We start from the raw sequence: 12,781 nt of genomic DNA, 5'->3' as shown, positions 1-12,781 counted from the left end.
TTGTTTTTCCAGAGAGCTGTGTTATACATTTACCAGCACACTGCTTTTACCCCTTTCCAGCTAAGTAGACCACTAACCCATCCAATGTTTTCAAGCTTTCCCACCCCACCCATAGACAGGGAGAACCAGGACAAGTATTTTCCCCTCTCCATCTTACCTCCATTTCTCTCCCACTCTCCCTTTGCAAAGGGCCAGCAGGGACTGGCTTTCCACTCCTCTTTCACTCTGACAAGGATTCTCTTACATAGTATTTTTCTTCCCAGGAACAATAAGCCTCATAACTCAGTCTTACTGGTGGAAGGGTTGTCCATTTACCTATTACATATAATATCCGAGAAGAATCACAGGACAACCTGGAAGTAGGGATTGCCAATATTAAAAAAATTGAATTAATATTTCAAAATACAACCTCATTACATGGTTCTTAAAATTAAAAGGTTGTTTAATAACAAGTGTTGGCAAGGGTGTAGAGTCTAATCCTTGTGCACTATTAGTGGGAATATAAAATGATACAGCTGCTATGGAAAACAGTATAGCAATTTAAAAAAAATAGAATTATCTTATGATCCAGCAATTCCTCCTTTGGGTATATATCCAAAAGAATTGAAAGCAGGGTCTTAAGCTATATGTTCATAACAGCATTATGCACAATGGCTAAAATATGGATGCAATGCAGGACTCCATCAAAGGATGAATAGATAAAGAAAATGTGGTATATACATACAATGGAATATTATTCAGCCTTAAAAAAGAAGGAAATTCTGACACATGTTATATCATGGATGAATTTTGAGAGCACTATGCTCAGTGAAATAAGCCAGTCACAGAAAAACAAAACTATATAACTCCAATTTTGGAATGCCTAGAGTGGTCAAAATCATAGAGACAGTTAGAAGATGGTGGCATGCCGAAACCAGTTTGGCTCAATGGATAGAGTGTCGGCCTTTGGACTGAAAGGTCCCGGGTTCGATTCCGGTGAAGGGCATGTATCTTGGTTGGGGGCACATCCTAGTAGGGGATGTGCAAGAGGCAGCTGATAGATGATTCTCTTTCATCGATGTTTCTAACTCTCTATCCCTCTCTCTTCCTCTCTGTAAAAAATCAATAAAATATATTTGAAGAAGAAGAAGAAGGAGGAGGAAGAGAAGGAGGGATGGCTTCCAGGGACTGGAAGAGGAGAGAGTGGGGAGTCACTGTTTAATGAGTATAGAGTTTCAGAGGTGCAAGATGAAAAGAATTTAGAAGACGATGGTGGTGATCATTGCACAAGATGAGTGTGCTTAATATCACTGAACTGAAAAATAGCTAAGATAGCAGGTTTTATGTTATGTATACCTTACCAAAGTTCTTAAAATTGAAAAAACAAGTAAGAGGTTGTTCAGAGTATCACAGCTGCTTTGGAACCCACTTCTCCTCAGGCTGTAACTCGAAACCCCTTTAAAAATTAAATACCCCATTAGAAATTTAAGGGATCTTCATATCGCAAACATTTGGTTGACAGCTCTGTCACATTTAAGTTCGGCTATCAGCATTTCACTGACTGGCAATGGGAGTCCTTTCTGTGTCAAGTTCCTTCCTCTCCTGTACCCCTATCTGAGGAGAGGTTTCTTCCATTTTCACACTGGCCTCGATCAAATCAAGAAAAATTCCAAGCTACAAGGCTCAGAGAGAAAATCACACTCTCCATTTCTTTGAACTAGAAATCTGAATTCTGCAAACTTTTAATACTTATACTAAAGGCCTGGTGCACAAAATTTGTGCACTTGTGGGGGTGGGGGGCTCCCTCAGCCCGGCCTGGGCCCTCTTGCAGTCTGGGAGAATTCAGGGGGTATCTGACTGATGGCTCAGGCCCACTCCCCATCAGATGGACATCCTTAGTGCTACTGTGGAGGAGGGAGAGCCTTCCACCACTGCCACTGTGCTCACCAGCCGTGAGCCCAGCTCAGGGCTTCTGGCTCTGCAGTGCTCCTCCTGTGGGAGCACACTGACAACCAGGGGGAAGCTCCTACAATGAGCGTTTGCCCCCTGTGGTCAGTGTGCATCATAGCAGCCAGTCATTCTGCTGTTTGGTCTATTTGCATATTAGCCTTTTAATATATTGGATGTGTAAGCCTAATACTTACTCATCAGAGCCATTTAGAGTGTTTTCAGGAAAGGATGAACCCTCTGTAAGTCAATTAACTGGATGACATAAGTACTCTGGCAGGCTTCCCTTCAGAAAAGGGAAGTACAAATGATTCATGACTCTAATTAACTTCAAACATAGGAACAGGAATACAATTTGGAACAGAACCCAAAGAGGAAATAGCCCATCCAAACTGAATTCTGGTGGCTGGAAGGCTGATTGGATTTCCTTCCTAGCAGAGGCACTCCTCACAAGGTAGAGTGCAGGGGTGGAGAGGGGTCCTAGCAATGGGGTTTCCCTGTTCTATGAAGTTCTGTGTCCAAAGCAGCCCCTTAAATGTATTGGAAATAAGTTCCAAATGTGGATACAATATCCTCAATTTTCTCATCAGCCTTGTCAATCTTGTACAAGAACGTGGGTAGTGACCTAACCAACCATGGTGGGAAGGACACATGAAGATGTGCTGTGAGCGTGGGGGGCCAGTGGAGGGAGACCACCTCTTCCCTATCTGCTCCCTGATGCCCAAAATGCCTCCGTTGGAAACAAAGTCTGGCATTCCACAATAGGAAAGAGATCTTCAAATGTTTTCAGTTAACTCCCCCTAAAGAAGGAACACAGTGTCATAACTCATCCACATTGAGATCCAAATGGCTGATAGCTGTTTCTTTTCAGAACACACATTTTTCACAAGTCATGAGAAAAGATTATGATAAAAGATTTATACCAAATTGCAGAAAAAAAATACCCTAACAATTAAAATCAACCTAATATTCCAAGCTAGAGGTTTAAATAAAGTATAGGGTATCACCCATTCAAAACTGTCTTTAAAAAATGTTTTATGACATGAGGTCATCATTATGTTAAACTTTTAAAGTAGGATGCAAATATTTTATATAGTACGTCTTTAGTTTTGAAAATATATATTTTATAAATGTGCAGAAAAAGATTTAGAAGATGATATAAAATGTTAACCATTATTTACCTCTGAAAAGTCTTATTTAAGATGTTTTGCATTTTTTTCTTTATACTTTTCTGTTTTTTCAAGTGTTCTTCAAACATATTTTACTTTTATTTTCAAAAATAAAATGTTGTTAATCTTTATGTTCTATAACAAGAGCCTTTTTAAAAATTAGCCATGTCCTAAGTGGCAAACCAAGAAGACACCCTGGTGCCTCTCCCCAAACAATGACACAAATAACAGAAGCTGAAAATAATACAAATCAACTATAAAAGCAGTACATATAAAAGCAGTCCTACTGTACATACAGAAAACTTAAATGTTTAAAATCTGATTAAGAAATCTTACAAATGAAGAGACTGCAAACAATTTTTAGAAGTATAAAATTACAAACTATCTGATTAGTTTGAAAAAAACTGAGTGGCATCAAGAAAGATGGAGATCTGCCAAGTTTTAATACAAATCTTTGCAAAATTCATGTAGAAGAGTGACAGAAGAGCATAATGACAGTTTCCTCAGTCATTATGCTCTTCTGTCACTCTTCTTCATAAATTATGAAGTCATGATGGACTTCTCCTATATGGTTCTATATATTCAGATGGCATAGCCTTTTTTAGCCAAAGCAGCTATTAAAACAAATAGTAAAGATAATTAAATAATCAGACTTTTGAATGTTTGTCCTAGTGTTAAATAATGAAGCAGGTTCAAACTCATTAGCCTCCTTAGAAATATTATCTATACTAATAAAAGGATAATATGTTAATTAGACCATAAATGACCTTCTGGATGTCATTCCCAACATTCTTCAGGACTAAGCTGCTGTGGCAGAGGCCAGGGCAGAGGCAGTTAGGGATGATCAGGCCAACAGGGGAGCAGTTAGGGGCAATCAGGCAGGCAAGCAGAGTGTTTAGGGGCAATCAAGAAGGCAGGCAGAGGCAGTTGGGGGCAATCAAGCAGGCAGGGCAGCAGTTACAGGCATCAGGCAGGCAGAGGTAGTAAGGGACATTAGGCAGTCAGGCAGGGGTGGTTGGGGGTGATCAGACAGGCAGAGGTGTTATGGGTGATGAGACAGGCAGGCAGAGTGTTTAGGGGCGATCAGGCAGGCAGGCAGGCAGGCCAGCAGACCCGGATTGTGAGAGGGTGCAGGCTGGGTTGAGGGACACACACCCCCATGCATGAATTTTATGCACCAGGCCTCTAGTTAGTACTATAACGAGAAAAGATAGTTTTTTAAGATTAATAAATAATATGAAACAAATTTAAATGTTATTTTATTTTTTCATTCTCTTAATATTTAGGTTACATTTTATATTGTACATAATACATGAATACAGTTGTTCATCTTTGGAGATAACTAAACATTCATATGTACATCTAGCCCTAGCTGGTTTGGCTCAGTGGATAGAGTGTAGTCTTGCAGACTGAAGGGTCCCAGGTTTGATTATGGTCAAGGGCACATGCACAGGTTGCAGACTAAATCCCCAATAGGGGGCGTGCAGGAGGCAGCAGATCAATGGTTCTCTCTCATCATTGATGTTTCTATCTCCCTCTCTTTTCCTCTCTAAAATCAATATATATACTAGTATATATACCTGTATATGTGTGTGTGTAACAAATAAACATACATATGTACATCTAGAGATAGAGGAGATAGTTATAAAAGTTTACAGAATGAAATTTTCTAATAAGATTTAATAGCAGAAATATGAAAAGTGCCCATAAATCCTATACATAGAATTGTGAAGGAAAACACAAAAAGGGGGGAAAAGAACTCTTGATATAGAACATTATCTGTTTATTTTGTAATAATTAAAGGGAAAGAAATGACCTCCTAAAAATGTTGGTGTCCTAGAATTTAAACTATATCAGTGAATGAAAGATAATAATGTGCAACTATATATATATATATATATATATATATATATATATATATATATATATGAAATGTATTAGAGGAACTACACAGACGTTTAGTGGCATTTTCTGGCAAAGGCACATTCCAGTATCTTTCCTAATTTGAATCCATAAATATGATGAAATACTACTATGTTGCCAGAAAGTGACCAGCCAGTTCTAGAGGGAGGAAAGGCATAGAGGGAAATTAGAGGCATATTTATCACTTATTGTTATATTGCAATTTGAAACGTTTTATTTTCTTCTCTCAAAGTCTGAGGAGCTTTTGTTTCCCTTGAACAGATTAGAAAATGGATGCATTTGAAGCTAATTTACTTGTGCCAAGATCTTCAATCACTGCAGAATGTTTACTCAATCTTCTTCACAAAATTGCATCTCAAAAGTTGCTCCTTTTCAAATTCTGAGATCCATTAATTGATCCTGGAGGTGATGTGGCAACCAAATGAACTTTGACGGGACAAAGTAACTGGCTTACAAAAGACAATGGGAGGACGAGGAAATGGAATAACTCTTCTCACCATGGGTGGCAAACATATGGATCTTGTTAACTCCAAGTGACAGTGCTAGCTGAAGCAGACATGGGTTCAGGAAGGGTTCAAATGCATTTTTGGAAGGGTTCTTAAATAAAATTAGGTTTGTCCAGGGAAAACTTCAGGCTTAGGAGAAGGACCTCAAGGACACGAATTCCACACCTTCCTCCGTCAGGGTCACTGCAGCTACCAGGTCGGACACAGAGCGAGCCAGGTTCTTTGTTTTGTTTTCTATGAAATAAATTCCCAATCCTCAGCAGAAGAGTCTCTGATAACCTCCCAGGGTTTGGCACTGCCCACCCTCCTGGGGCCTCCTGGAAATCAAATACATTTTTAAAATGAAGTCAAGGCCCTACCTACTTCTCTTCTAGGGGTTTTGTGGGATTGAAAGCTCAGAAAGGCCTCCTGACCTAGAACGCTCTTTTATTTTCAAATCTTAAGCCAAAGCTGCTTAACTTCAAACGGGCTCTGTACAAAAATCCTAACATTGTTTTTCTAAGGAGGCCTAATTGAATGATTGATATTTTGAAGGTTTTTGAGCCCAATTATTTTTTTTAAACAGAGTTACTAATTTTGGCATTTGTTTGGAAAACAAACCCATGATCTGAACTCTGTCCATACCCGGCTTAACATTGGAAATTATTGTGAAGGCGGGTGACTACTGTGGCCCAGACCCAGTAAAATGTGTTCCCCAGTACTTACTTTTTACATACAGATTATGATCTCTGTCATTCATTAGAACTTCAAAGCCTACCACAGTGTTTACTCCCTCTGGTAGCTAATTCCCCTGATTTCCTGAAAAGCCGCGTGTGTAGTGATGGAGAAAATGAGTCTACACTTCCTCTTTTCAGAGACAGAAGTATTCAATAGCCCTCATACTATAGAGACTTTGAGCTCCCTTTATTTTCCAATTTTCCATCTGACTATAGTTAAGAATTTAACCCTATCACTAAACTAACATTTTTAGTTGGGAGAGTACATTAAAAAATATTATGTTAATTTTTGGATCTGTCCTTTCATTAAATGGCTTCCCATAGTAATTCATTCCACTTGCTTAGGGAATAAATTTCACTCAAAGGCTAGAGTAGTGGTGAACACTTCAGGCTTTATAGTCAGGTTACAAGGATTATACTTCTGGCTATGGAACCTTAAGTAATTTCCTCAACCTCTGTGCCTCTGGGTTTTTTTTGTTTGTTTGTTTGTTTGTTTATCTGTAAAGTGGGCATATAATAGCTCCTAACTCATGGAATTGTTTTAAAAATTAAATAAACAGCCCGGTTGGCGTGGCTCAGTGGTTGAGTATCGACCTATAAGCCAGGAGGTCACAGTTTGATTCCTGGTCAGGGTACATGCCCAGGTTTTAGGCAGAATCCCCAGGGAGAGCATGCAGGAAGCAGCCAATTAATGATTCCCTTTCATCATTGATGTTTCTATCTCTCTCTCCTTCTCCCTTTCTCTTGGAAATCAATAAAAATCTATTTTTTTAATTTAATTAGATAAACAAATTTTTGTGTGCTGTTCTCTATATTTCTATTTTAAATAAACTGTATGCTTCTCTTTAATATCCTCTGAGAAAGATGCATGTTTTTGACATTTTTATTCTACTGTATTTTGTTAATCATAATTTGGTGTCACATCATAAACTCCAAATGTGCTGTAGCAGTATGAGAACTGGCCTTGTCATTGGAAGACATGGTTTCAAATCTTGACCTTGATTCTCACTGGTTGTGTGGCCTTACCTCATCTCCTTGGGCCCCAGTTTCTTCATGTGGGAAAGAAAGGATGATACTGATGGCTGAATAAACGGAATGTTTGTGTGCTTCTCAAAATTCAAATGTTGAAACTCTAATCCCCAAGGTGGTGGTATTTGGAGGTGGGCCTTCAGAAGGTAATAAAGTTTAGATAAGGTCATGAGGGTGAAGCCCCATGATAACATTTGTGTCCTATAAGAAGGACTAGATATCTTTCTCCTCCCCTCTCTACCCCCCTCCCCCACCCCTGTTGTCAGGACACAGCAAGAAGGCAGCCATCTGCAAACCAGGAAGAGAGTTCTCACCAGTCACTAGATCTGCCAGAACCTTAATCTTGGACTTCCCAGCCTCCAGAACTGTGAGAGAAAAATGTTTGTTTAAGCCACCCAGTCCATGGTATTTTGTTATAGCAGTCCACACTGACTGAGACAGCTGCACTCCTCATAGAAAGGTTAGAAGTTATGATGTTGGCTACAAGTTTCCCTGAAACGCCCTTCTCTTCCTCTTGCACGTGTCACTGCTTGCATGGGGGTCACTGCTTCAAGTCTCCACTTTACTCTGCTCACCCAGCCATGCTTTTTATGTGCGTGTCAGTGCTAGCTGATTCAGCTGTTTCTATTGTACCTATCACAATAAAAAAAAAAAATACCTCTGTCAACTGGAGAGGGAGTTTTTAAATCATTTAGACAAGCAAAAGATGGATGTCTTCGAGTAAATTTCAGCCCTCAAAAAAAAACAACATATTCCTCTGAAGAAAGACTTAGTAGGACTTACTTGTACAGAAGCCTGGAGATGGCACTTTTCTGCCAATTCCTCACCGTCTTGTTCATGATTAAATCAATCGACTTCAGAGAGCTTAGGGATTGGCTGACTTTCAACACCTATTAAAAAGGTGCAAGCTTGCGAGAAAGCCTAGTCAATTTGCCCTTTATACATTAAATAGTCTGTAAACTCTTATCTTTAATCTGTGCAGTAATGGGCTTCTATTGGTATTTTATTATCCTCTCCCCGTCAGGGTGTAACTTTCCAAAGTAGATTAAGGATGGCAATGATAAGAAGCTAACAGCACCATTATTCATGGGATGCCCGACTGCACCACTAGACTGTGTGAATTATTTGAGAGCCAGGACTGTCTTTGCACTTCTTTTTTTATAGCTGGTGGCTGATGCATGGCTGGCACAAAGCAAATGCTCATTATATGTTCGCCTAACTCATTAACAAATGAATCAATGGATGAATATGTAAACGATATAATTTTAGCAGATGCTTACAAAGCCCATTTTAAGATGCCCAAAGTTTTAAGAGTTTGTTGGGGTAGGAAGGAATGGAGAACTGTGGTGGTGGTGAGGAGAGTGTCTATGGGTTTCAGTTAGGATGAACATTAATGATGAGAAGGTAATGGGAGGATGAGGACACATATGTAATACCTTAATCAATAAAGAAATTAAAATGAAAAAAAAAAAACATTAGTGATGAAAAGCCTTAGCCTTCTACCCTGCATAAATTTACCACAAATATAAGAGTGCCTCAGCCTTGAGGTCTAAACCAAATGGTTCAAGTGACCCTCTATGAGGAGGATTTTTTTAATTAAAAGTGACAGTACCTCAGCTCAGACCAGCTTTGAACAAAAACGATGGTGCTGGTTCCAGGATCGCATAGAACTAGGGACCTGAATGTCGTTGGACCCCTGCTATCCTTCTCTCTTTTCTTCCCTTTCTCACCCTTCCGACAGAGAGGCTTCTTCACAAGGTGAATGACACCACGGGTACTAGAAGCTCTCCTAGCTGGAGAGAAAGGTCTCCTTCCTTCATTTCAGTTTGAAAAATGCCAGGAGAGAACTTTATCGAATCACTTGATTGGAACTGACTTGGATCACACATCCACTTTCTGGACCTTTCGTTGTGGCAAAGGAGAAAGGCCATGACCCCAAAGGCAGAGGAGAAAACTGACATGGGCACCGTGGGACCTGTGTGTAGGCCACTGACTAGTCAGACCTGCTTTGGTTGTAACTGACAGAACTTGGTTAGGGAAAGTAAAGGAATGAATGTATAATCAAAGCGCATTTGTGAAACTGGCCTCAGAAACAATGGGACCAGGCCCCCTTTCTCTTTTTTTCTTATTTTTTGCTTCTACTCCCCTAAGCATAGGGTCTTACTTTCCCAGACTCACCTTTTTCCGTGGGACTGGAACCACGGATTGGCTTGAGGTCCTTGCTTAGACACTCTGCAACGGATGCAAATCTGAGTTGTGCTCTAGTTTGGAAAAGGCCAAGGGAGGAAGGCTTTGGTATAGCCCACGATAAAGGGAACAGAAGCACTCACAGGTCTTCTGATTGGGCGCTGGGAGGGTTCTGCTCTGAGCCTGGAAGCCAAAGCTGATGCCCAACAGGACCTGGCTTCCCTGTCCAAATGCCCTCTCCAGCAGTCCGCGCGCCTCTGAAAGGTCTCATTTATGTGCATTTTTTTCGAACCTTTAGTTGAAACATACGTAAACAAAACCAGGCAACAAGAGAACCCAGGTGACTTCTCCTTCTGGCTTAAGCACAGGATTATTGTCTAGAAGGCTTGGGGAAATGAGCAAGTGATTCCTTTTTTACCCAGCTTTGTCTTTGCCTCTATATATTATGTTTAGTAGATTGGGGGCAGAGGGACAAATAAAACAAAGAACAAGGATTTAGCTATCATTGTTCCCAGAGTTTCACACTCCTAACCAGGGGCTGATGGCATCAGAGCGACCGCCAACACAAGGTCTCCTGGAGATAAATGGTCTTGTTTGGACTGAAGCAGAATTGTAATGAGGAGCAGGCTGAACTGCAAACCCCCAGTCTTCCCACGCCATACCAATTCTCCTCTCAGAACTACTTTTGACATTTTTTCATAAACCACTTATTATAGCTATTCTTTTTTTTAATCCTCACCTGAGGATATGTTTTTATTGGTTTTAGAGAGAGAGGAGGGAAGAAAGAGACAGAGAGAAACATGGACATGAGAGAGAAACTTCAATCGGTTTCTTCCCGTATGTACCCCGACCCAGTATTGAACCCAAAACCTAGGTATGTGCCCTGACCAGGAATCAAACCTGCAACCTTTTTGGTGTACTGAACAATGCTCCAGCCAACTGAGCCACCCAGCCAGGGCTAGGATAAGTATTTTCTTATATAACCCCATACCAACATTACTGACGTTTTAAAAATTTCAAATAACTTTTAAAAAACAACATATTAAATTGGTATATTGCATTCTATTATAGAAGCTGGGGGAAGCCAGGCACCCCCTCCCAGCAAGACAATAATATAAACTGTTCTGTAATGTGCAATCCGGCAATTCCTTTCTAGGAACTTACCTCAAAGAGATCACCATGTGTGTGCGCAAAGATTTACCTAGAAGGATATTCATGGCAAAATTACTTAGGAAAAATGTAAAAGGGTATCAGGATAACCAAGATATTCTTGGGAACTCTTTGACTAAACCACGGTACATCCAAACAATGGAAGATTGTGCCGTTATTAGAAATGTTGTTTTAGAAGAATACTTCGAGAGATAGAAAATGTTCTCTACATATTAAGATCTTTTAAAGCAGGTTACAAAACTCTATGTAGAATGTGTTAGTGGTTTTGTTTTAAAAGAAAATGATGACCGAGAATATATAAAAAAGGAAATCACGCTAATGATTAAATGATGGGTACGTTTTTATTTTCATGTTTGTGTTTTTCTACTGTGTTCAAAAATCCCCTATTTCCCCTGAAAGCTGTCAGAAATGCAGAATCCCAGACCTGCTGGGGTCAAAATCTGCTTATTAGTAAGGTTCCCAGGTGATCTGTATGCACTTTCCAGTTTGAAAAGCAAAGCTGTATATCACTCAGCATAAGAGAATAACTGTCTTACTTAAAAAAAAAAAAAAAAAAAAAAAAAAAAAAAGCCCCAGACTGTGATAACTGATGTTCCTTTGCTCTTTGGGAGGTACTTTGGATGAGCCTAAGTGATGCTTACCTCGCACAACCCTCTCGAAGTGGCTCCACATCTCCACATTTTTCATTTCAACAATGGGGCATGGAGCAGTGACAGGTCCCTCCGTCTCCATCCCCTCCCCCAGCCACAGGGCCACAAAGCCTGAGCTCTCAGAGTCTGCGTTGAGGTAGAGAAATATAGATTCCTCAAGAGCTGCTATTCAAGCCACAAGCAGCATGTGCCAATGTTCCCCCCACAATCCGGGTTCAGTCTCCCTTCGGCTGCACATCTGGCCGTCACACACTCTTTTGTGAGGACGTCTCAATGGCAGCACTGAGGCTGCCTCTCCCCGGGGCCGGCCCACAGTGGCCTCCCTGTCCTCCCAGCATGTGATGTCATGAGCACGAATGTCCTGCCAAACATTTAAGATGGTGCAGTTCACATTGTGTACAGTGTATAGAGAAACACTGATATGCAAGTCTGAAATTTAAAGACACACACACACACAGGGCAAGATACAACCAAACCTTGTTCTATTGTTATCCCACACCACCCATCCAGCACAGATATGTAACTTGTATTCTTCAGGACACAATCTTCTCCTTTTTCTGTTGCTGTCTTGAAGCTAGCACCCCTAGATTCAGAGATTCCCTTGAAACGTTTTTTCTCTAATTTGGTTTACATTAAATTCTTGGAAAGCAGGAGCTAATCTGGCCCATTTCAAACCAAAGGTCCCCTGCAGGTGGTCTCTCCCGAATAAGCCAGAGGGAAGGGAAGCTGGATGTGAATCTCAAAGTCACCTCCCTGCTGAGGACCAGCCAGGAGGGACAGAGAGAGGAAAGGCATGAAAAGAAGCCTGTCCCTCACTGCTTCTCAAAGTGTGGCATGGGAACCAGCTCATCAGAATCAGAGGGCATGCAATAAAAATGCAGATTTGGGGGTACCCACCCGGAGTCCATCTCTGGAGGTGAAGAGGGTGAATCTGCCTTTTGCCTGTCATTGTAGTAGTGATTCTCAAGTTGGCAAACTAGGGCTTTAGAGTTAGAATTACATTGAATTTTAAGTCTGTAGAATGGCTATCTGACCTTGGCAAGCTAAACTCTCTAAATCTCATTTTCCTCACCTCTACAATGGGGACTGCGGAATCCTTAAAGGTGTGAAGTTCCTGGCACTAACAGGTCTTAAAAACATGAATTCCCTTTTCCCTATTATTCAGATAGAGCACTTTGGGTCTGCCATTTTATCTGCGATCAGTCATTGTCTTCCACCCAGTGACTATTACTGACACAGTTATTGCCAGATTCTAATGGAGCTCTAATAAGAACAGATAAAATCATAAAGGCTGAATCCTTCTTCAGTGAAGCAGACCAATCCAATAGCCACAATCCCCATGTGGCCACTCAGCATGTAAGGAGTGGCCAGTCCAACTGAGGTGTGCTGTCACGGTCAGATATATACAAGAATCTAAAGGCTTCATACAAAAAGGGTGCAAAATATACCACTAATAATCGTTTACATGTTAATATAATATTTTGGCTGTTTTGGATTACATACAT

The 12,781-nt window shown here is 40.6% G+C and overlaps 1 protein-coding gene across 1 annotated transcript in view; it reads left to right on the top strand.

Moving 5' to 3' along the window:
- SLC7A14 (solute carrier family 7 member 14) overlaps positions 1-7,264 on the top strand; it is a 107,453-nt gene extending 100,189 nt beyond the window's left edge. The window contains exon 8 of the mRNA XM_084874121.1: positions 5,280-7,264. Within this exon, the coding sequence (XP_084730247.1) occupies positions 5,280-5,284 (5 nt within the window). The 3' untranslated portion in view covers positions 5,285-7,264. The remainder of the gene's footprint in view (positions 1-5,279) is intronic.
- Positions 7,265-12,781: the final 5,517 nt, after the last annotated feature.

This window comes from Pipistrellus hanaki (assembly GCF_964339955.1).
Source record: "Pipistrellus hanaki genome assembly, chromosome: 2".
Classification (NCBI taxonomy): domain Eukaryota; kingdom Metazoa; phylum Chordata; class Mammalia; order Chiroptera; family Vespertilionidae; genus Pipistrellus; species Pipistrellus hanaki.
The sequence above is the reverse complement of the archived record's forward strand: the minus strand, read 5'-3'. Positions and strand labels throughout refer to the sequence as shown.